Source organism: Schistocerca nitens, chromosome 3 (genome assembly GCF_023898315.1).
Source record: "Schistocerca nitens isolate TAMUIC-IGC-003100 chromosome 3, iqSchNite1.1, whole genome shotgun sequence".
NCBI classification, from domain to species: domain Eukaryota; kingdom Metazoa; phylum Arthropoda; class Insecta; order Orthoptera; family Acrididae; genus Schistocerca; species Schistocerca nitens.
This window is the reverse complement of record NC_064616.1, coordinates 383,074,544-383,100,891: the sequence shown is the minus strand read 5'-3', so window position 1 is coordinate 383,100,891 and position 26,348 is coordinate 383,074,544. Positions and strand designations below refer to the sequence as shown.

The 26,348-nt window shown below is 38.9% G+C and overlaps 1 protein-coding gene across 2 annotated transcripts in view; it reads left to right on the top strand.

Annotated features, from left to right (window-relative positions):
- LOC126248321 (serine/arginine repetitive matrix protein 2-like) overlaps positions 1-26,348 on the top strand; it is a 255,691-nt gene that overhangs the window by 110,875 nt on the left and 118,468 nt on the right. For both annotated transcript variants that reach the window (XR_007545460.1, XM_049949210.1), the window contains one exon: positions 15,616-15,740. Coding sequence is in view for 1 of the 2 variants with exons in the window: in XM_049949210.1 (XP_049805167.1) it covers positions 15,616-15,740 (125 nt within the window). In the remaining variant the exon portion in view is untranslated. The remainder of the gene's footprint in view (positions 1-15,615; positions 15,741-26,348) is intronic.

The window sequence follows — 26,348 nt, the reverse complement described above, 5'->3', positions numbered from 1 at the left end:
CACCACCTCCGAATTTTACTGTTGGCACTACACACGCTGGCAGATGAAGTTCACTGGGCATTCGTCAAACCCACACCCTGCCATCAGATCGCCACATTGTGTACCATGATTCGTCACTCCACACCACGTTTTTCCACTGTCCAATTGTCCAATGTTTATGCTCCTTACACCAAGCGCGTCGTCGCTTCGCATTTACTGGCGTGATGTGTGGCTTAGGAGCATCTGCTCGACCATGAAATCAAAGTTTTCTCACCTCCCGCCAACTGTCATAGTAATTACTATGTATCCTGATGCAGTTTGGAATTCCTGTGTGATGGTCTGGATAGATGTCTGCCTATTGCACATTACGACCCTTTTCAACTGTCGGCAGTCTCTGTCAGTCAACAGACGAGGTCAGCCTGTACGCTTTTGTGCTTTACGTGTCCCTTCATGTTTCCACTTCATTATCACATCGGAAACAGTGGAGCTGGGCATGTTTAGGAGTGTGGAAATCTTGTGTACAGATGTATGACACATGTGACACCCAATCACCTTACCTTGTTCGAAGTTCATGAATTCCACGGAGCACCCCATTCTGCTCTCTCACTAAGTCTAATGACTACTAAGGTCGCTGATATGGAGTGCCTGGCAGTTGGTTGCTGCACAATGCACCTAATATGAAAAACTTCTGTTCACCACGTAAGTGTTTCCAACTAATGAAATAAATTTTTAAATTATGTTTGTAAAATGCTGGATATTTCTTCTTATCCAAATATGTTTTATGGAACTCTTCCAAACCAACCTAATTAAATTTCTCTTTTAACTGTGAATCACAGAGCATTTTGCAGCATTCCATTTGTAAATTTCCCAGTAGTGAATTCGTTTCCATGGAGAACAGCATAGCAAATACAGAGAAAAGCAGACAATGATTCTTAAAATCAGTTTTCAAATTCGTATTTCAAGTCAGATATCAAAGAAGCATATTTAATCACTGCCACACGTGTGACGTCCAATTGCTTTGACAGTGTAGGAAAATGTGTTTTGTTCATAACTGTTGTTGCCAAAGCCCAAGTTTCATTTGGCTCTGAATTTGCCCTTTTAAATATCTGCTCGTAAGCAGAAAGTTTTCTTTTTTTAAGTCATTTACATGGTCTTGTTGAAATTGTGCCTTGTACTTATCAAACATAGCTGCATGTTTCATTTTCTAATGGTGCTTGATGTTATATTCTTTTGGAACTGAGGCTGATTCATTGCATGTCAGACAGGTGGGTTTTGTTTTATGTTCCACAAAAAAAGTGTCCATTCATCTTGAAAAGTTCTTAACTGATGTTCAGAATCATATGCCAGTTACCGAAGGTGCTTCGATGCAATTCTAAAAAATTCCCTGTAAAATCTACTTTAAAAGTCCCCGAAGTTGTTTAACTCCGTAAAGAAAGTTGACTGTTTGATGGGCCATGTGGGACTGTGCTAAGATGCCCAACTGTCACATGAGTGGTCTTCGATTCCCAGTAGTGGTAAATTTTTAAACAAAGGTTCATGTTCCACTGGCATGTCCGTGAAGCGTAGGGTATGTGTAGATGGAAAAAATTAATTTGAAATGTTTTTCTTTTTTTAAGCTCTCTTCTTCTATGCAAAGGATCGGTGATCAAGGATTTATACCTACAATGGAAACTGGATTTTTGTGTGTGATATGTAATTAGAAATAACAAGACCTGTATTTTTCATAAAAATGACAATTAAATATGTGCTAATTAGCATATATTTATGTTATGTAGTTATTCTAACTGAACGGAAAGAAACTGAAAAAGTAATGACTGAAACTAGACTCAAACCAGCAATCGAAGAATTACGCCTGGAGCGCTGCTTTTTTTCCCCCAAACTTTGTGTATTTCACACTTCACAAGAGTGATTTTAGAGCATGTGACTATGTTAAAAAATATATATCAACTATGCACGTATGTTTAAAAATACAACCCACCTGGGAATTGAAGCCTTGTCCTCCAGATGTAAGGCTAGCATCATATCACAAAGCTACACAGTTTGTCGAATTATAGGTGTTTCATTTGAGTATTGTAGGCACTTGGGAAACTTCATAGTCTGTTCTCTTGGTAATTTTTGAGAATACTGTTCAGTTGCTTTAGGAAATTGATATTTCAGTTTTGAACATCATGAACCATAAATACATTTTAAAAAATTGTGCTTTACTTAACCTAGCAGCCTTACTTTAAAATCTCAGTCCGCATTCCAATTTTTTTTTTAATGATTGTTTCTTAAAACTGTTCTACATTTCAAGTCAATAACATTATTAGTTGCTGTGAATAAGAGAGATAGAAAGGTGGATGAAGCTGCACTAGCAGTTTCACTTTTCTACCTTTGTAATGCGGAGTTCTTAAACATCATCAATGAAAACAAAGTATTACAATTAAGTATTTATTTATTTTGTACTAATAAAATGAAAAGAACGTAATGAGGCAGAAACCATTGCAAATGTAGAATAGTGTGTATACTCACCACACGTAAATACATAAAATAAATGTAAGCTAACTGAAATTAAAGACAAGCACCACATATTAATTTAAAGGGGATAAAAGCTGGCTGTACTTACCTGAAGTGATGAAAGGTCTATTGCAATCTAATGTGGACCACGTATACATGTGAAGGACCAATAGTGTTGTGAGCTTGCTGTAAAATTAAATATGAAATATATCGGTTGTGTCTTGCACTCGTCTCACTCACATATCCAGTTCTGCAATCCATAGTACTGCTAAATGTTGGTTGCATATCGCCGAGGTGAACTATATTTTCTTCAAGATGGCTCACTAGCTTTTCAAAATAAATCCAACATAGCGATTTTTTTCAAGCAGGAATATAGACAAAAATCAAACGGTAGCTGAATCAATAAACTGAGATATTCCTGTTGTAATCCTATTGTAATTGGATATGGTATATAAGATGCTTGATGTAATTCTCTTTTGGGGGTTTTACGTGAAATAGAAGTTAATTTTTTCTTTCATATGAAACAGTGCTGCAGGCCAAAAATTAGCATCCCACAGGACACACATGGCCATCGGGCTGTGATAACAACAACAACATTGAAAGACAAGGCTAAGTTCACACAATGGAAGTCGGATGCACATTTTCAAATCATAAAGTTAGATATCTGACATTTGACTTACAGCAACCAATCATATGCACATGCGTTAATGCAGGATTCATGGAAGAAATCTCTAGATACAGATGAACTCATTGATGCCTGTTCAGAAAGGTGGGTAGCACCCATGTGCTGTTCAGTGGTTCATGTGTTTCTGTCACGACCAGATGAATTTTCTACTTTTTTTTTTTTTAATATGGCAAAAAATGAGTGAAATGGAGGTGAGAAAATCGGCATTGACAAGTATAAGAAAGACCATCATGTTGGAATATAGTGTCAGAATTGTGCAGAAATAACATTTTACGATGGCAAGCTTGGGAAGAATTGCTTTTGATTTTTCGTGAGGGAAATAACTCAAGAAAACAAATATAGGTAAGAGAAACTATATTGTTAACAAGTACACTTCTGTTCATATCATATGGTCTGCATATTCAATTCTACCTTCATTAAAAAAAAATGTTGGTAAATTTAGCCGGAACATTATCCACTGATGAAGTGGTTTAGCCATCGTGAGTGTCATTTATACCTGTGAGATGTCCTTCCAAGAAGTGTTCGTATTTAAATCCATCACTCATGCCAACACAGTTGTTAAGTACTGCAGTCACTTTCACAAGTTGTTCGTCGCAATCTGCACTGACACGTAAAGGGCAGTGGGTAGTATTCTCCTCTTATTATGTGCTACATCAAAAATAAACCAACACACAGGGGTGCTAAAGTCAGCCGATAGTTAAATATCTTTCTTTTCATAAGTCAGCTGCTTTTTGCTATAGGGTTTCGATAAATTTTCCATCAACCCAAATGCTTCATCACCTGTGATCATGTAAAGAAGTGCCATATCGTGGTTTTCTGTTTAAGGCCTTTGTTTCAGTGCACTGCAGTTCCTTTTCTAAATCCACGCATGAACGAAAAAATGGCTGACATCGAAATAAGTGTCCAAGGAATAGTAAAGTAACTGAAATCACTCGACAGAGGAAAGTCCACTGGACAGGATACCAGTTCGATTCTGCACAGAGTACGCGAAAGAACTTGCCCCCTTCTAACAGCCATGTACTGCAAGTACCTAGAGGAATGGAAGGTTCCAAATGATTGGAAAAGAGCACAGGTAGTTCCAGTTTTCAAGAAGGGTCATCGAGCAGATGCGCAAAACTATAGGCCTATATCTCTGACATTGATCTGTTGTAGAATTTTAGAACATGTTTTTTGCTCATGTATCATGTCATTTCTGGAAACCCAGAATCTACTCTGTAGGAATCAACATGGATTCCGGAAACATCAATCATATGAGACCCAACTGGCTTTATTTGTTCATGAGACCCAGAAAATATTAGATACAGGCTCCCAGGTAGATGCCATTTTCCTTGACTTCCGGAAAGCGTCCGATACAGTTCCGCACTGTTGCCTGATAAACAAAGTAAGAGCCTACGGAATATCAGACCAGCTGTGTGGCTGGATTGAAGAGTTTTTAGCAAACAGAACAGAGCATGTTGTTCTCAATGGAGAGACGTCTACATTCTTTCCGGCAGTCGTTCTTTCCGCAAACCATGTGCGACTGAACAGGAAAGGGAGGTAATGACAGTGGCACGTAATGTGCCCTCCGCCACACACCGTTGGGTGGCTTGCGGAGTATAAATGTAGATGTAGATATCCTAAAATTTTTCGATGTGTTTTTCATATAGAATGGAATTTCTGAAAATTCATGAGTCGCTTTGTTTTCCATAAGCCTGAATGCCCCCACAAATAAAGTGATAGGCAGTCACAAAGAGGAAAAAAAAATGTTTATAGGACCTTAAATTTTCTGGGTTTTGTATTCTGCCGTGATTATCATCTAAAGCTCCAATGCAATGCATACCATTCAAATCCATGAGATATATCAATCCATTTTTCTTCATTTGGTATTAGCATTGCAATGTCTTTTGATTTCATCCAGATGAATGATGAATTATCCCAGATATAGTTGATTTTCCAAATTTATGTGGATAGTGTATTGTCACCACTGAAAAAACTCTTGTGAGGCACATGAAGCAGAAACAGTCTGTGAAAGAGTGACTACAGCACTAATGTACTCTACCGCTCGATCATCTGAACTCTCTTGAACTTTGATCATGCTTTAGCATTTATCACTGCAGATTGCATCTGAACTTAGTCAAATTGGTTGTACTGTTAACTGTTTTATGTTTTAGTGACTAAAGAGCCACAGAGTGTAGTATTACTGTGGTTGAAAATTTTATTTCGAAAATGTGGTTTCTTTTCATCCAGTATAGAACTGTACCTGTTGATTCCTCCATCTTAGAGGGAGGAATGTGAGAATGAAATAAATGACACACAATGTGAGCCTTATCAAGTGGCAAAAACAAACCCCGAAAAAGATTTGCAAAACTGGCTACAAGGAATAGAAAATGGGAAAGAATTCACATTGATTATGCTGGACCATTGTGGAAAGCATCCGTTGTTGAAGAAGACTAACTGGGGAGCAGAGAACAAGCAAGATGCTCTACAGAAAATTCTGATTACTTATCACCCAATGCCAAATCCAATAACTGGAAAATCACCTGCTGAACTGCTACGTGATCATCAGCCCAGGATCACTGATTGTTCCATCAAAAGAGGGGGCAAAGTCAAAGAAGAGTTTAAAGTTCCAGGTTGATGATCAGGTGTATGCCAAAAATTACTCAGTTTGTCAAGTGTATCATCGTGGATGATACACTTGTGACCAGTGTGAAAGAGCCACATGGAACTGACAAAACTCATCAAAACCAACTCTTAAAATCCAGCATCTGGAAACTGACAAAATGCATCAAAACCAACTCTTAAAATGCGACATCTGGAAGAATAGTGGGCAACGCAGAACTGAAGATGAATGGTACTTAATTTGACTGCATCCTGAACCAGCAATGGAACAGGAAGAAAATGGGCATAGGATACTTTACAGACTGAACCAGAAATGAAATTGTACGTATACTCTATTTGGCTGGGAGTCCCCTTGTGGGGAGTCCAGCGGCTTGGTTCAAATCTCTTCATTTGATGCCACTTCAGCAACTTGTGCATCAGTGATGATGAAATGATAATGAGCGCGCGCGTGCGCGCGCACACACACACACACACACACACACACACACACACACACACACACACACACACACCTGAATCGAGAAAATCCCCTACCCGGCTAGGACCCCTTGATCAAGAGTCAGCAATACGAAACACAAGACTATGAGCTACTGATATAGAAGCAGAAAACACAAAGATTGAGGGGCCACCTACTGAACTTAAGAGATCAACAAGAATGCCTTAAAATGCGGTTCACTACAGTCCGCCCTCAAATTAACTGGGGAGGAAATGTTGTATTTGAACTTTTATATAGTTTAAGAGAATTTCTATGCATATATGGAACCATCATGACTTTCAGTTTTGTGTCAGTTGTTATTTTGCTATATTCTGTAGGTTACAGTTTCATTGTACAGTATTACATCTGTTTTGTTTTAATAATGTGTATATTAATATACCGGGTATTTAAAGGATTATAATTATGTGATCTCTAACCAAATAACATATTAAACACTGTAGTGGGAACTTTGCTGTGTAGCTTGTCATTTCCACTGAATAAAATCAATAGCCTCAAACATATAAAATTGTGTTATAAAACTGAGAGGCTTTTTAGTGAAACACTGGAAATATTTATTTGTTTTGAGCACCTACAGTCTCCTACACAGTGAGGTGACACACTGGTTAAAAGATTGACTTTCACATTTTGGTGTAACAGATTTAACAGCTCCATCTGGCATTCTAGATTTCGGTTATTTTTGGTTTCCCATAACGCTATAGGTGAATGCCAGTATGGTTTCATTAAATCAGTGATTACTAGCGACCTGAAAATGTAACATCCATTTTTGGTGAAATTCTCATCTGTTTTTGGCAAATTGTAATTTTTTTTTTACTTGTAAATGATTAGATGCACACTTTTAAAAGATTATCACACTTTGTGTCTGAAGAAGCTTTTATTTAAATTGACTGTTAAAAAAGTGGTGATTTGAGAGCTTTTAGATGGGAATGTTTGCTTTTGCAAAAACTTCCAACAGCTTATGGTTGGCTGTGGGGCATGATGGGAATTATTTTGCACATGTGCCTTGTTGTCAGCCATTTGCACATGAAAATATCACGGTGCAGCATGCCTTAGTGTATAGCGCTTGTGAAGGTCTACTGTGAAAGAAATAACAGCCCAACTGCAACTCAAAAGAAGTTTGCGAACGAGTTCAAGCTGAAGACATCAGGTCCAAGTGTGCTAACAATCAAGAATTTGATTTGCAAGTTTGAGAGAATGGACAGTGTTCGTGATGACAATGTTCGTGATGGCAGTGTTCGTGATGGCAGTGTTCGTGATTGGCAGTGTTCGTGATTGGCAGTGTTCGTGATTGGCAGTGTTCGTGATTGGCAGTGTTCGTGATTGGCAGTGTTCGTGATTGGCAGTGTTCGTGATTGGCAGTGTTCGTGATTGGCAGTGTTCGTGATTGGCAGTGTTCGTGATTGGCAGTGTTCGTGATTGGCAGTGTTCGTGATTGGCAGTGTTCGTGATTGGCAGTGTTCGTGATTGGCAGTTGTCTAAAACTGGTGAAAATGTCTGAAAACATCGAGAAGACGCACTGTGTTTCAAACCAGACCCAGGAAATCGGTCAGACAAGCTGCAGAACAGGTGGAAATCAACTGGGAGACACTGCAACAAATTTTTGTTGAAGGCCTGCATCTCTTCCCGTACAAAATTCAAATCCATCAGTCAGTAAGCCCCAGGGCCATGGAACAGTGGTTGCGTTTCGCCAATGCTATTGTCCACAGAATTGACAAAGAGGACTTTGATGTGAATATGGTTTGGTTTAGCAATGAAGCCCACTTTCATTGGAATGTGTTCATCAGTAAGCAAAATTGGCCCACTTGGGGGGGGGGGGACTGAGAATCCACATTTTGCAATCGAGAAGTCTCTTCACCCTCAATGGGTGACTGTGTGGTGTGCAATGTCCTCTCATGGAATAATTGGTGCAATATTCCGTGATGGCACGGTGACTAATGAACTGTATGTGAAGGTTTTGGAAGATGATTTCATCCCCATTATCGAAAGTGACACTGACTTCGACAAGATGTCATTCATGCAAGTTGGAGCTCGACCCCATCGAAGCAGTAGACTGTTTGATGTTCTGGAGGAGCATTTTGGGGACAGCATTCTCACTCTGGGGTACCCATAGGCCACTGGCATTTGCTTTGATTGGCCATACATACCATTCTACCATCCAGAATTGGCTTGGCACCAGAGTATTGGGTGTATTCATAAAATTGTTGCATTTGTCACTTGAGCCGGCCACTGTGGCCGAGCGGTTCTAGGTGCTTCGGTCCAGAACCACACTGCTGCTACGGTCGCAGGTTCGAATCCTGCCTTGGGCATGGATGTGTGTGATGTCCTTAGGTTAGTTAGGTTTAAGTAGTTCTAAGTCTAGGGGACTGATGACCTCAGATGTTGAGTCCCATAGTGCTTAGAGCTATTTGAACCATTTGTCACTTGTTATTTTGCAAACCCATATTTATGCACATCATCTTTCTAAATTGGGCTACACCAGATGTGCAATACTAGTTGCCCAAAACTGGTTACATTTCAATACTTATATACAGACTGTATCACACAAACTGTTCAAAACCCCACAATTAGCATGGCACCATTTCATATCTAGCACACTGATACCTTGTTATATTCGTGCAATATTATTATTATTATTATTATTTACAAACATTATCTTTCCAAATTAAACATCACCATATGTCGTACAATACAGTTTTGATATTTGTATCATGAAAATAAAGTAATTTCAAACTATTTCTGATAAAGTAGTTAATCTGGATACAATTCACTATGAAATGACTACGAAATGGTGCTTCTTAGGTAATTTTGTATTTTTTCGGTTTGAGACAATTCGCATCTGTATTCGCATTTATCTAAATGCAGATTTTTAATGTCCCTGGTGATTACTAATTCCTTCCCTATTTTGTTCAATCCATGTTAGCGCTCAATGTTGACACAGGCAGACTTCTTGGGACATGTTAAAGAGTGCTAGAGTATGTAGCACTGTTGTGTTGTTGTTTGTACGATCTTACGAGATCAGCTCCATGACTGCAACTGAGAATGGAATTTCTGTGATAACTCCTGGGCCTAGAGGACATTTACATTTGGCCCTAATATTGTACTGTCACAGTATTTTATCTTGAGCATGCACCTGACCTGTATTTCTGTATATATCAGTCCTCAACTGTGGACAAAAAGAGAAGATCAGGAGATGCTCCAGAGGTTTGAAATCTGGTAAACTATCAATCCAGTTTCTTGGCCAATGTGCTAGAGCGTTGTGGTAACAAAATCTTTCACAGTGACATCCGTCTTAAAAAAACTTACTCGATTTACCTATACCGAGACATATCACTGTAAGCTTTGTTCACAACCGCTACTCATCCAGTAATTGGTCAGCATACATTATCATAATATCACGAATACAATAACATGTGGTGGAAGTGGTTGGGGGTGGAATTATGCAGCAAAAACGCTGAAACTATGTTTTACGAGTGGATGCTGAAAAGTAGTGCCTCTGAATTTTTTTATGTGAAAAATCTTAAGCTTTTTAAATAAAACAAATGTTATTAACATTCTACAGCTTCATTCTTTGTGTCTACATATTTATATCTCAACATAGTCATCCTGGCGACGAACACATCTCCCAGTGAGACCAGTTTGTTGATACTATCACTGTAGAATTTTGACGTTGTTATATTAATTATTTTTTGGTGCTAAGTCTTTTTTCGGTCAGTGTATACTGACAAAAATTACAGATAAATTTCAAAAAATATCTAGTAATGGGTATTGTCAGCTCCTGGCTCCTAGAGAACAGGTTATTTCCCAACTGTGACAAGACCCACGGTGTATACGGTTTCTGGCACACAACTCTATACAAGCAAAATTTTAGTGTCACTGGATGACCAAATAATCAGTAATGTCAGTCATTTTAATTTTGACAGAAAATAGATGTGAAAATTTTCTTGGCTGTATCACATTCAGTATCTCTTGTAGAAACTTAGTACTGTTGTCTATAATGATGAGAATAATCTGCACTGTCACTGGCATTGAAATCTAAAAGCTTATTGTCATTCTATTATCTCCAATAATATACTATATAAAGCACTGTGCTTCCACAAAGAATATTTTTAACCCAGGGAAGCAAGATTCTGAACATTCAGGCCATTCTGAATTTTCATGATAGCAATATGACAACGTGTGTGTGTGTGTGTGTGTGTGTGTGTGTGTGTGTGTGTGTGTGTACTCTCATATGGTATTTGTTTTTGATAATATTAACTGCAGAATTCACTCTACAAAGAGTTGACAGAAAAATGATTTTCACTTCATTAACACTTCCTTAATCCTCGTGGAGAAAGTTGTGCACTATCCTGCAGGTTCCATTATCAATAGGATTCCAGCAGAACTTTAATATGTGGCTAATACATCCAGCTATTCGAATTTAAGTTGAAAGGCTTTTTGAGGCACATTCATTTTATTCCACACAGGAGTTTATCACAGTAGTTTACAGTTTTATGCTGTGCATTATTTATTTGTATATACTATCAGAAATATTGTGTTTTGATGTAATTTTTAAGTTTTTGTCAGCCTTCAGTGAGTTATGTATTGACTCATTTCTTTATTACATGGCTTTTGCTCAAATGGCCATATAGAACTTGAGAAATTAGTGAATGAAACTGGACGATGCACATCAGCAAACTTGTTTCAAGTTCAGTGCATAACTTCCTTATAATGTCTGTATACTCTCAAAAATCTGCGGAAGTTGGTTTTATCATTCCCAAATTTTGCAGCTGATATCATCCAGAAATTCCTTGATGTGCTGATGGATTATATTCTTTTGCTTGCATAGAATTCATTATATTCAGCAAGTGGGAAACCAAATAAATTTTTCTGTTGAATTGTGCAGTGTACAGGGCAAACATGCACATCAAAATTCTTCAGTTTGCTTTCATACTCCCAATTAATGCTTTCTCAAAACCAGACCAAAATAACTACCTCCTGTGCTGTGGCAGTAAGTTCAAAGGGTTGGTTGGAGAGAGAGAGAGAGAGAGAGAGAGAGAGAGAGAGAGAGAGAGAGAGAGAGAGAGAGAGAGATGCTGTTTGTGATATTTGTTGTTAGTTATTCTTCTACGTCTAGTAACTCGTCATTTAAGTACATTACAGCTGTTAACAATAGAATTCAAAATGACAGTGAGCTTACGAAAAATGTATCTGATTCTCGCACCAGTCTTCTCCTAGGTGACTTGTGTCCAGCAAATAAAGAAACATTTTTTAATGAAATCATACCAGTAATGCAAGTTTTCCAACCTAACGTCACAATTTTTATTCAAACAAAAGTGGATTTCTTTCATACTACTGCTGTCAATTACAAATAATTTTATAAGTTTAAGTGATAATGTTTTGACAAACTGTCTTATAGGTCAGTAGCTATTGCCATCATTTCATCACAGACATATTTATCAAATCTGCCACATGATTTTCTTCACAATATTGATCTAAAGTGAATTCACTACTGCTGTTTAGTATTTTATTGCACACTGAACGTTTTGCGTAACCATTCATGTCCCTGCATGTTGTATTAAAAGTTGTTGGTGAATCTTTAGTCATTGCTACTTGTTTTGCCTGCTATCTCTAATTGAATTTAAAATCTTTGATGCAACAGCTAACATGTATAACAGCTGCGGAATATTATTAGTCTGGAATGTATGATAAACACATTTAGTCTGGTCGTATTGGAGGTGGTGTGCCATTGCCTTTCCCTGACCTTTGAATTGATTCACTCACTCAGTTATTGGGGATCTGCAGATCATCACGGACTCTAAACTGCAGTGCAGCTTGTGTGTGTGTGTGGGTGGGGGGGGGGGGGTGCTTTTTTTTCCCATATCATTGCCAGATCTGAAAGAAGTTAGAAGTAACAGAAAGAAAAATCATTGGGACAAGTAGCGATAGAACCCTAGACCTGTAGATTTGTATTCTGACATTCATCCACTGAGCCACTCATTTAAATGCACTACAGTAATTAACATTAATATTTCACCACAAGTGGAAGATGACACCTGACCTTCCTGTTTCTTTATGGTGCCAAAAATACACCAATGAAGCACATCATTAAGACCACCTGCTTAATAGCTTGTTTGTCTGTCATTGGAACAAGACACATCACTGACGTTGCGTATCAGGGGGCCGAGGGTTTCTTGGTAGGTTTGTGGATGTATGTGGCATTAGATGTCGATGCACAGGTCATGTAACACGTAAGTAATTGGCTGCTGATCTGCGTACAGGGTGTTGGCGCTCGATAGTGACCTAGATGGGTTCCACAGGATTTACGTCAGGCAAATTTTGTCATTGGGACATCAATGTGAGTCCACTATAATACTCCTTAAACCTTTTCAGCATGGTTCTGGCTCCATCGAGGAAGACATCAAGCATGAAGGGATGCAGGTGGTTCGCAGCAGTCAGCATATGTTTGATTACTACCGCAGGTCCTATGCAGGCACAGGAGAATGTCTCCCATAGCATAATACTGCTCCCAGCAACCTACGTCCATGGCACCCTGCACATTTTGAGCCGCCCTTCACCTCGATAATGGCATTTTTGAAGATGACCATTGACATAGTGTAGCAGAAATGTGATTCAGCGGGATTCTCCCAAAGAGCCAGCACGTTTCCATTGATCAACAGTCAAATCCCAATGGTCCTGTGCCCACTGCAGTTGTAATTGATGATGTGATTGGGTCAACATGTGAACATGTGGGGATGTTCTGCTGTGGAGCTGTGTGTTCAACCATGTAGAGTGAACAGTGTACTCTGAAACACTTCTGCATGCAACAGCATTGTGCTCTGTATTCAGAGATGCCACATCTCACCATCTATCCTACTTTACAGAGCAGACAAGCCTCCAAAACCTGCATCCTGTGAAGAGTCGTGGACGTCCAACCATTTAGTGCCCAGTGACAGTTTCCAAGTCCTTCTACCTCTTTCCGTAGATGCTCACAACAGTAGCATGTGAACATTCAAATAGCTTTGCTGTTTTCAAGATACTTCTTCACAGGCTCTGTGTGATGATGATCTGGCCTTTGCCAAAGTCACTTATCTCAATGGATTTTCCAATTTGCAGCCCATATCTGCTCGTGTCTGCTCCACTTGCATACTTTTATTACTGCATCATGTGCCAAAATACCACCAGGTAGGATCCAACATCGAGGCCAACAGTGGTCATAATGTTTTGGCTCATCAGTGTATGATGTATGTGCTCACCACAAATACAATATAAAATGTGAAACATAACAAACTCCACCTAATGATATGACACGATTGTAACTGTAGTAGACAAATGAAATTAACAGATGTAGAAAATTGTTGTTATACAAGGGTTGGAACTTTAATAGTGGCAACTATTTATTTACAGCTTGTACAAAATAGATACGTGTTTCAGAGTTTTACTGACCTTCAAAGTAGTCATCAGCATTGTGTATAACCCATTGCCAGCAATGTAGAAGTCGTAGGATACTCTTAGCAGTGCCAGTTGTGTTGACAGTTCGAGTGGCATGGTCTATTGCCCGACGAATTTGTAGCAGTTCTGAAGCGAATGCCGTGAAGTGTTTACTTCAGTTTAAAAATCGAGTTGTACTTAAGAGGGCTTACGTCAGGGGAGCACCATGGGTGGTATAGCACTTAGCAGCCCAATCAGTCAGATAAATCAGTAACAGCTTGCACTGTATGTGCTTGAGCATTGTCCTGCAAAATGATGGTCAGGTCCTGCCGAAAGTGTATCACTTCTGTCTCTATGCTGTTTATTGTTGGGATACAACATACGACCAGCTTAGAGACAGAAGTGATACACTTTTTGCAGGACCTGACCATCATTTTGCAGGACAATGCTCAAGCACATACAGTGCAAGCTGTTACTGATTTGTTTGACTGATGGAGCTGCTAAGTGCTATACCACCTACTGCACTCCCCTGACCTAAGCCCTTGTGAGTTCAACTCGATTTCTAAACTGAAGGAAACACTTCATGGCATTCGCTTCAGAAGTGCTACAAATTTGTCGGGTAATAGACCACGCCGCTCGAACTGTCAACACAATTGGCACTTCTAAGAGTATCCTATGACTCCCACATTGCTGGCAGTGGATTACACACAATGCTGGTGACTACTTTGAAAGTCAGTAAAACTTTGTAACACATATATATTTTGTATGAGCTTTAAATAAGTAGTTGCCAATATTAAAATTCCAGCCCTCATAGATCATATCAAAAACCAGTGTTTTACTGACAGACTAATCTGTTTAAACAGGGAAGACCTCTGTGGCTCCCTCTTTTAACATATATAAGTAAGTTTTGCTGCAAAGAACTTTCAAGGACACTGCAAAAGAAAGACAGCAATAAATGTAAACATAAAACCAAATGCTGGTTGTGTGGAATTATTGCTATTGAAGTAAACAAGTAAACAAACAAAAATGTGTTGTTTCACTGGCAGCATTGGTAATTTTGGAATAAGTTTTATACATATTCATAAGAATTAATATGTTTCTGCTTCAGTTGCAATTAATTTGTGTTTAGTAAAACTGGCGGGCATGATTAAGTGTCGCGAATTCTCAATGTGTACATTGTATTGCATTGTTTCTTAAATTTTATTTCATTTGACTTTAAAAATGACTTGTTTGAATTTAAAACAGTTTTATATCATAAACTAATCTTCTAGTTACCTCATTAGAATGAAGACCCTATGATTGAAGTAAATTTCACAATCTTGCTGTAAGATATCATCAACAACATCGTAGTTTTGAGCTGCCGGATATTTGTTAATCAGTTTCTCTTACATACACTCTACGCTTTCATCCATGTATGATCCCTTTAACACAGTTTTTATTCACGCATTGTAAGTGTGTGATTAAATTGAAATGTTTAGACGATTTATTAATCATTGTCTTAGTCTAACAAAAGCTAGATTCATCAGCCAATATAACTATGCTGCAACTAAAATAGAACCTGTGTCATAAAATGAAAATTTTGGAATTGTTTGCTGTTGATATCCCTTGCATAAAGACTTTTTCAGCAGTCTAGACAAAATTTTCTCAATCGGTTGCTCAGTCGCAGTTTTAATACTTGCTAAATCTATTCAGTATATTGTGCAGTACTGAATGTAGATACAAATTGGAAAATCTGCTATGGCATCATTAAATTCAAAAATTGAGTGTGAATAATTGATACTGTACGGACTTTGGCCTACAAATACAATATCTAAAGGTCATGTATGGATTTAATTTGTGCTTGATAGATGGTTGCCTTTGAACATACAGAAAAAGACAAAGATCTTGAGTATTTTTAACTTTTAAGTGTGAAGGACTGGAAAATGACATGATACTGAATTTATGTATTTTGTTTCAGATATGTCATAACAGATCTGGGGAAATCAATCCAAAGAAAATAAGTGCACTTGTTGATGCATATGTTACAAAGTACAGATACCTGAAAAAGAAGCAACATGGTTCCCAGAGAAAACAGTCAAAACCGTAAGTTAAAACTTGAATTTGACTTTTATACTGGTTTTTTACCAAATATCATGAAGTAGTATATTTTTGATCAAGTAATGAATCTGCATGTCCTTGTAAATTAATATTTGTGATTGTTAATGGAATGGAATCAAGTGTGCTTTTAATCGAAGCTGTAATTTGGCCGTGGAGGATAACTTTAACTGTGTATAGTACTGCATGCAAATTTTCTTACATAATGCAGTTGGATCATTCCATGTCAAATTGCCTTATTTTGGAACATTTTCCTGCTCGACCATCATGGATTTTGATGAAATTTTACGAGAACATTCACACATTCCTGATTGCAAATTGGTAAAGTTTAACATTCATCAAAGTAACACTGACTAAGATAGTTACTTGTTTGACTCGTGCATGACTTTGCGCAGTGAGAGCGTGAATTTCTGGTGACCTAAAGCTGTTAAATATTTAGGTTAATATTTTGTTGAAAGAAATTAAATTTGGCTGTCTTGTACAACTTTATGCCATCTCTTAAGAATAGTAATGAAAAGAATTTTATGAAACATATTCAGTCAGATAATTTTGAACAAAATCACCAAAACAAAAAAAAAAAAACAAAAAATTGGCACCCAAAAACATTTCGATGTTTGGTTTCCTACATCTCAGGGACTAAAGGTATGATGAATGTGAAACGTGTTGTGTAGTAACGTAAGCACACAAGGTTCTCAAGTATAAAGTTTAACTTATATGTTTGAATAGATTTTGCGAAAAACAGTGTTCTGTAAAACTTTCAAATTGGGTTCATTAGAAAGACCATGGTTGTAACCACCAAAAACGGTATATTTGATTGCCCAACGCAAACTAACAATGCCAGATAATTTGAATCAAAGCTGGGAGCAGAAACGGCAGCACGAAAAAATGTAAACTATGGAGCATGCTGAACATGATACTTAATGCACAATAGGTCGGTAGCACAAGGATGTGGAATACAAAATTTCATTCACCCACTGTTTTCCAAGAATCGACAGATTTGTTAAAAACAGAGCAATTTCAGGAATCGCTGAAAATAGGGTATATTCGACACTTATTTTACAAATACCATTTTCTAGTAAAGCTTCAAACCCAGTAAACCACTCTCATTCGAAACAACGTATATTAAACGCTCCCAGAACAGTGGGTTGATTTCCAACACGAGCTATCAATACTACACACATTGAAGCAAACTAGCTAGGAAAGTCACATTGCGAATAAAGTTTTAAATTTGGCTTCTTACATCTTGTTGATTAAAGGCATGATAAACATGAAACTTTCGTCACAACAACATAGTAATATAAGATTTTCCAATTTAAAACTTTATTCGCAGTGTGACTTTCCTGGATAGTTTGCTTCAATGTGTGTAGTATTGATAGCCCATGTTGGAAATTAAACACACAGTTCTCGGAGCACTAAAAACACTTTTCAAATGAGACTGATTTACTAGGTTTAAAGCCTTAATAGAAAATGGTATTTGTAAAAGAAGTGTCGAATATACCCTATTTTCACCGTTTCCCCAAAATTGTCACCTTTTTGACAAATTTGTAGATTTTTGGAAAGTAATAGGTGAATAAAATTTCATATTCCACATCCGTATGCTACTGACCTATTCTGCATGTTTTTTGGCATTTAAGACCATGGTCTTATCTAAAGAGGCCAATTTGGAAAGTTTTGTAGAATACAGGTTTTTGCAAAATCACATAAAAAATAATGCATTTTTGATCTCGTTACAAAACCTTCCAACTTGCACTTCTTTCGTTCAGCATTGGAAAGAGGTACATAAATGAAACTTTATATTTGAGAACCTTGTGTGGTTAGGTTACTACATGCAAAGTTTTACATTCGCCATACGTTTAGTCCATGAGATGTAGTAGGTGGTTGCATTAATTTCATAGCGTTTTTGCTTTGCTCGTTGGTATGACGGTTGCTTTGCGTTTATTTATTATTAATATCATTATTTTTCATTTGTAGTTCACTGTTGCTATTTGAGTTTAGATATTGTCATTTGGTGATAGTGAGTGTAGCTGTGGATGCTAGAAAATGGAATGCCAAGTGGAGAAGTAGGAACATTAGTGACAATCTTCTGGTTGAGTTCAATAGCGGCACGACAGCGGCAGAGACCGGCAGAAACACTTCTGCCATGTATGGGGATAATGCCATTGGACAGAGTATAGCAAAGAAGTGGTTTTCTCATTTTAAGGAGGATCGTTTTGACATTTGTGACTCTCCACATTCAAGAAACCCTTTGGGGTTTGATAAAGATCATGTAAACACCTTACTCCACAATGATCTACATCGTTGTATTTGAGAACTGGTAGTTGAGATGAATTGTGTTCATTCCCACAATGTGTGACATTTGCGTGCAATGGGGAAGGTTTAAAGATCAGGTGTATGAATTCCAAATTCACAAATATCAGTGGGTGGTGGCTGTATGTGCATCTCTGTGTGCTTGTCATCAATTGAACATCACCAACCATTCCTATCCTGTATCATTACTGGTGATGAGAAATGATGTTTTTATGTTAACAGAAGGAAGAGAAAAGAATGATTGAGCCCAAACAAAGCAGTAACTCACTGTAAAAAGACCTATGTGCATCCACAAAAGATAACGTTATGCATCTGGTAGAACAGCGATGGTGTGGTGTACTACAAATTGCGTCCCCAATGTGTAACTGTCACTGGTGACATTTATTGTTAACAACTGAGATGTCTTGCAGACACAGTCCAAGAACAACAACCAGAAAGACTGCATGAAGTAATGCTACTCCACAATATCGCCCATCCATACTCAGCTAGACTGACAAGAAAAACAGTGTACAGGAGTGGGTTTGGGAAGTCATTCCACACCCACCTTATTCACCTGATCTTGAGACCTCAGATTTCCACCTTTTCCACTCTCTATTGAACAACCTTCAAGGAACTTCCTTTCCGGATGAAAATATGCTCCGAGCATGGCTCAACAAGTACTTTGCCTCAAAACGACCTGATTTCTACAGTTACGGAATCTGAAAGTTACCGCAGCATTGGCAGACTGTTGTAAATAGTGATGGTCTTCTCATTATTATTCTTAAGAGAACACACAAATGTGCACAAAATTGCCTCATTTCTTTTAACAAAATATTGCCCAAGAAATAACAGCTCAAAGTTGCCAGAAAATCGCTCTCTCTATGCGCAAAGTTGTGCATGGAGTCAAACAAGTGACTCTTGTCTTTGTTAGTATTACTTCAACAAGATTAAACTTTAACATTGTTCATTGGAGATGTGGGTGAATGTTCACATAAAATTTAAACTAAATCTTTGATGTACGAGGAGGCTGGCGTTGGTGAGTTGGCATGGAATGGCCCAGTATCTCAAGCACTGACTAACAAACGCATTTATAACTGTCATGAGCTGAACATACTGCAGCAACTGAGGTCCAGAATAGTGTTTGGGGTGGTGGTGGTGGTGGTGGTGGTGGTGGTGAGGGTGAGAAAAAGAAGTATTAATGGTAACAACACCAAAAAGAGCACAAACAGAAGTTTTTGGATCCATATTTCGATATTTGAGGCACTTTCCTGGTACCAGTTTGATTTTGACATGCATCATCTAGGATAGGCTGTTCCAGCTTGTCCGCCTGCCAGGAAGCAGCTAAGCAGGCATGAGCATAGGTGGGCAGACAACTGATGCGCAGGCAGTCTTGTAGTCGGGCCATAGCGTAAACAGTTGTACTACACTGACCAAACACAGGCAGCCGGCAGTAGGCAAGCAGGTCACACATGTGCAAGGCGCATGCATTCAGACCGTCTAGCGGGTAGCCTACACTATTGGCTCTTGCCCACGAATGTGCTTAAGGGTGGACATGCGCTCTTTTGCCACCATAGGGCATGCTTTGGAATGGTCTGAACTAAAAGATGCAGTTGATATCCCTTGTGTGTGTGTGTGTGTGTGTGTGTGTGTGTGTGTGTGTGTGTGTGTGTTTACATTCGAACTCTTTCTGTTTTAATAGAAATTCTTGTATAAAGATATCTGCTGGTTGTCGAACTGCGAAGAATATAAAAGAAATAACAGTGACATGTTTATATCTGTGCGGAGGCTGTGTTGATTCTTGATGCTTACATTTCCTGCTGTCAAGTAATTATTTGATGTGTGTGAAAGATTCCCATGCGAGCTGTGGCATATGCTGTTAGAGAAGATCAGTGCCTTGAATGGTTTATTCATCTGGTAGTAAAAATTATAGGTCATATTCTGTATAGATGTTTAACTAGTCAATCGCAGCAAAGCAGAGATTAGTATTAATACTTTAGCAATAGCTGAGAAGAAAACCTTGTGTAACTGAAACAAACTGTTGGTGTAATATTTTTTGTAGGCTGATCGACAAGATGTTCTTTCTTATGTCTAGGCCATCTACAAACACATAAAGTAACCGCCTGTGAGGTTGATTTTTGTGTCTCTCAGGTTGTAGATCAAACTTTAGCTTATTCTTAGTCATTTCATGAAAGATGAAGTTCTTTATGTTTGACGTCATATGTTTTTTTTTATGCAATTGGAGGAAATTAGGTAAGGTAAGGTGTCCTAAAGCTGGTGGTGCTGTTTTCCTGTTATACACTTCCATTTTGAGTTAGAAAATCACTTTGACAAACAGCACTTTTGGACTGAAACCAAATGTGCACACAGTTCCAGAACGTTTGATATGTTCTGTTCCAAAATACGATAGAGTTGATTGCTAAAAGTGATACACTAAATTTTTTTTGTTCATACATTGAACTTTGTGTTTCTTGCTACTGTTGGCAACAATAGAGCAGTTGTTTTGCTGTATTTCTTGCTATTGTTGACATTAAGGCACCAAAAAGTATAGACTGTGGTAGGTTTTAAAGACATAAGTTGAGTACTATATTGTAATGGTGGATACACATGGACTTGTTCAAGTGATACCCAGAGAAAAAAATTCTAGTGTTATTCATCCTGAATCTGTTTTATAGGTATGTATAGGTTACATTTTGACATATATAATGTAGAATGAAATATTGTGGTCTTAAATTTATATTTTGTGTATATCGTAATATATAAAATTGGAGCAAGTTGGGATACAACAGGATTACTGTGGCACCTTCGTATAAGAAAAAAGAAAGGCCATCAAAGAAGTTAATGAACCCATAAATGTCACTGAGCCAGTTCACAACATTTCTAAATATGGCAGCCATGTTGCCTTTCTGTGATGGAGGTGAAGTTGAAGCAAACGGTTCTTGAAGAATGAGTGTAACCTCTCATTGAGTGAATCTTCAGCAAGCTTTTAGAATTTACTCCTTCAGAGAATAAATAAAACTGACAAATCTGTGATCAAGCATATTCTGATATACCAATTTCCACAGGGAATATCCTCATAAGAATACAGTAAGCTCACTTCTGAAAAAAAGAGTAGACCAAAGGCAGAAGAATTAAAAAACTATACCTGTGTCCAGAGCTGTGGCAAGTACATGAAGGAGATAGCAAACGGAGATTGATTCTGATTCTGACCTCTCTTTGAAGAGTGACGAGAGATTGGATGTTGTAGCAATCAGGTAACTTGCTCGTGAAACTGTGAAGACGTTTACAATGTATACAAAAGAAGAAAAAATTAATATCGTTTATTGCAAACTTCACCAAACTATTAGAGCAGCACAGTGATTGTATACTGAAGAGTATCCAGATCATGCTAAGCACTCAGTCTGTCTTTGCAAACATTATAAAAAAATTTCTAGAAATGGGAAGTGTGGAGAATGAAATGCACCAAGGAAAAAGAAGAGCAACTATTGAAAGAAATGAAATGAACATTTTAACATCATTAACATACAATTCAAATGTCACTAAAAGGCATCTCAGAAGTATGAGAGGGGTCAACCAAATGAGTGTTCTGTGACTACAACATTCCAGCACATTACATCCTCTTCACATTTCACTGCACCTACAGCTTCATGTCAATGACACCCAAGCTTGTTTACATTTCTCCAAATATTATCTATGAAAGTGCAAAGTGATGTGACAAATCTATGCAAAATTTTGTTTAAGGAAGAAATATTGTTTACTAATCCTGGGCAAATCAATCTTCGCAATGTGCACTAATTGTCAGATGAAAATCCACACTGATTCATAGAAGTGGATAGAATCAACACTCTTATTCTATCAATGTTTGGTGCATGTTTTTTCAAAACCTGCATCATTGGTCACTGTTTTATTGATGGGAATCTAAATACACTCAAGTATCTTGAGTTCCTAAAACATGCTGTTGCCACAGTTATTGCAATACATCCCATTGGACATCAGTGTGGTGTGGTACCAACATGAACGGATGTCCCTCCCATTCCGCACATGTAATGACAGACCCTCTTAAGACAACTTTGGAGAGCATTGAAATGATTGTTTAGGGAGCTGAAAATGGTCTGTATACCCACCAGACTTAACACTTCTATACTTTTATCCTCAGAGAAAATTAAAACAACTAACTCCTGAAGTCATGAAATGCCTTATAGCAAGGCCTGTGCTGCTGTTAACTCCAGATGAAATTCAGTTGTTTCTCCAGAACCACTTCATAGCCTATAGCAATGCTACAGCACTGCTATCTTGATACTGCACTACTGGCCATTAAAATTGCTACACCAAGAAGAAATGCAGATGATAAACGGGTATTCATTGGACAAATGTATTATACTAGAACTGACATGTGATTACATTTTCACAGAATTTGGGTGCATAGATCCTGAGAAATCAGTACCCAGAACAACTACCTCTGGCCGTAATAACGGCCTTGATACGCCTGGGCATTGAGTCAAACAGAGCTTGGATGGCGTGTACAGGTACAGCTGCCCATGCAGCTTCAACACGATACCATAGTTCATCAAGAGTAGTGACTGGCGTATTGTGATGAGCCAGTTGCTCGGCCACCGTTGACCAGATGTTTTCAGTTGGTGAGAGATCTGGAGAATGTGCTGGTCAGGGCAGAAGTCGAACATTTTCTGTATCCAGAAATGCCTGTACAGGACCTGCAACATGCGGTCGTGCATTATCCTGCTGAAATGTAGAGTTTCGCAGGGATCGAATGAAGGGTAAAGTCATGGGTCGTAACACATCTGAAATGTTACATCGACTGTTCAAAGTGCCGTCAATGCGAACAAGAGGTGACCGAGACGTGTAACCAGTGGCACCCCATACCATCACGCCGGGTGATACACCAATATGGTGATGACGAATACACGCTACCAATGTGTGTTCACCGCGATGTCACCAAACACGGATGCGACCATCATGATGCTGTAAACAGAACCTGGATTCATCCAAAGAAATGGCATTTTGCCATTAGTGCACCCAAGTTCGTCGTTGAGTACACCATCGCTGGCACTCCTGTCTCTGATGCAGCGTCAAGGGTAACTGCAGCCATGGTCTCCAAGCTGATAGTCCATGCTGCTGAAAACGTTGTTGAACTGTTCGTGCAGATGGTTGTTGTGTTGCAAACATCCCCATCTGTTGACTCATGGATAGAGACGTGGCTGCACGATCCATTACAGCCATGCGGATAAGATGCTTGTCATCTCGACTGCTAGTGATACGAGGCCTTTGGGATCCAGCACGGCGTTCCGTATTACGCTCCTGAACCCACCGATTCCATATTCTGCTAACAGTCGTTGGATCTCGACCAACGTGAGCAGCAATGTCGCAATGCGATAAACCGCAGTCACGATAGGCTACAATCCGACCTTTATCAAAGTCGGAAACGTGATGGTACGCATTTCTTCTCCTTACATGAGGCATCACAACAACGTTTCACCAGGCAACGCCGGTCAACTGCTGTTTGTGTATGAGAAATTAGTTGGAAACTTTCCTCATGTCAGCACGTTGCAGGTGTCACCACCGGTGCCAACCTTGTGTGAATGCTCTAAAAAGCTAATCATTTGCATATCACAGCATCTTCTTCCTGTCGGTTAAATTTCACGTCTGTAGCACGTCATCTTCGTGGTGTAGCAATTTTAATGGCCAGTAGTGTATTTGATCAAGTTCCGTTGATGCTGTATCACTGAAGTTCTCTTGGAAGCTTCTTTCACCGTATTTACTCGAATCCAAGCCGCACTTTTTTTCCGGTTTTTGTAATCCAAAAAACCGCCTGCGGCTTAGAATCGAGTGCAAAGCAAGCGGAAGTTATGAAAAATGTTGATAGGTGCCGCCACAACTAACTTCTGCCGTCGAATATATGTAGCGCTACACAAGCATGCTTTGTGGGCACAAAGATAAATACTGGCGCCAAAACCTCTGCGTCAGTAAATAAATTTAAAAAAAAAAGGTAGAAGACAATCTTTTTTTTTTCTCCGCCCCGAGTTTCGACCACTGCATTTTCATACATTATCCAACGAAGTAAATACAAATTCCGTATTGTTCATCTTCGAATGTAGCAGAATTTCAATGTACTACGAAAATCCGACTGGCAAGACTGTTAGGGATGTTTGTCAATATGTCCACTATAACACGGCAAAAACCACACTTCGATATATTTATTCATTCTAGATATATTTGGGGTGGCCTGTCTTACCTGCCTCACCCTGTATAGAGCAAGCTACTGGTTTCTAATAAAAAATTTGCTTACAGAATAGAAGTTGTTCAGGAGAAAAGTAAAAATGAGATTTAAAATTTCTTACGCAAACTGTTAGGTATTTGATTTTATAGGGTGAATGATCAAAACTAATTGTGGCTTCAGATGGAATGCCTGTCTGGTCCACAAAAAGCTTTAATGGTACATTATACAGGCGATCTTGGAGTCCTTCGTGGTGGCATGTTTGAATAAAATCTTCCTGGGTTTCAATCCGTGTCAGTTCGTATAAAATTCTCCAGATATCGATGGCTATCTCCGCTGTCGTCATCAGGAGTAAAAGTATTGACTGCCAGATCTGGCACAATTTTCCGCTTTTACAGCCCTAATTACAGCCGCTGGCACCAACCATAGAGGGCCGAAAGAACGTGTGCATGGAAGGTGAGCTGGGCAGCTCATAGCAGCTCCAGCCTGCCACAGGACTGAGTGACATCAAGTGGTGCAAGGGGCTGGTGCCACATTAGAAAATCCCACTCCTGCCTCCCTACAAATGTCAATCATCTGTTTTTGCTTCCTTTCGACATACAAAACGTCTTCATGCCCTACTAAGAGTGTACCCCTGGTATCTGTTAAAAGTTTTGTTGTTCGTTCTAATCTTGGCCACTTCTTTTATAACAGAATCCCAGTATATTGACACATGAGCCAAGAGTCTCGTGTTCTCAAACTGTATTTTGTGTTCGTTTTTCAGGCAATGCTCAGCTATGGCCAACTTGTCAAGCTCTCTTTGTTTAATGTGTCTCTTGTGCTCTGCAACTGTGCAAATTGACTGACCTATATAGATGTTGCCGCACTCACAAGGGATACCAAATGCACTGGGCAGACAAAGAGCGATGTCGTCTGTAATGTTGTGCAGTGTATGTCGTATTTTGGAGACGGGTTGGCGCACTGGGTCTCAATCTATGTCTCTGCAGTTCACGTCCTAACTTGTGCTCACTACCCCTCTGTATGGCAGGAAAGCTGCCGGCTTGGCTGCTTCTGCCAAATCGCTAGGTGTCCTCTTTTGGTGGTACCTGAAAGTGTTTGCAATGTCTCTTGCTATAACCATTCTCCCTGAACACGTGTCTCAAATGCTGTGATTCAGACTGGAGGTGGTCATCATCAGAAATTACTTTTGCTCTGTTTATTTACATGTTCAGGACTGCTTTCTTGTGCACAGGGTAGTGAAAAATACCAGTGTTCAAATATCAATCAATGTGCGTCAGTTTCTTGTGCACTGAATGACCAAGCTGGCCTCATGCCTTCTGCTCAACTAAAACATCCAAGAATGGTAGCTTGTGCCACCCTTCTCCATCTCGAAGGAAAATTTGATGTTGGGATGGACACCATTCATGTGAATGATGAACTGCTGCAGTGTATTATTACCATCAGGCCATATCAGGAAGGTGTTATCAACTTACTTTAGGAAGCAAGACGGACGCAACATCATGTAGTTCAGAGCCTGCTTCTGAAACTGCTCTATGAAGAAATTCGCGGCTGCAGGCGACAGTGGTGAGACCATCCATCATCTCATAATATTTGTCATGTTACAAGAAGTATGTTGTCAGAACATGACGGAACAAATTGACAACACCAGGTGGAAACTGCTGGGCCAAAATATCCAGCGTGTCTTGTACTGGAACCCTCATAAAATGTGTCACAACGTCCGGACTAACCATTATATCATTTCAGATTATTTTCATTTTCTTGAGTGTTTCCACAAATGTCTGTTAATTTACAACATGGTGTTCACAGTGCCCCAGTTTTGGTGCTAATAATCTGGCAAGATGTTTTGACAGTAGATGGGCGAGCTGATTGCACTAACAGTGGGCCTAAGAGGGACATTTTCCTTATGTATCTGTGGCAGTCCATAAAGCCTGGGAGGTCATGTAGGGCGAGGCATTAATTTCTTCCTCACTTTGTCTAGTAAACCAGAGTCCTTTAATAACTTTCCTGTCTTCATGCCTATGGCCTGTGTCAGATTGTGACTAAGTTTCCAGTACGCATTATCTTCTAATAAATGTAGCATC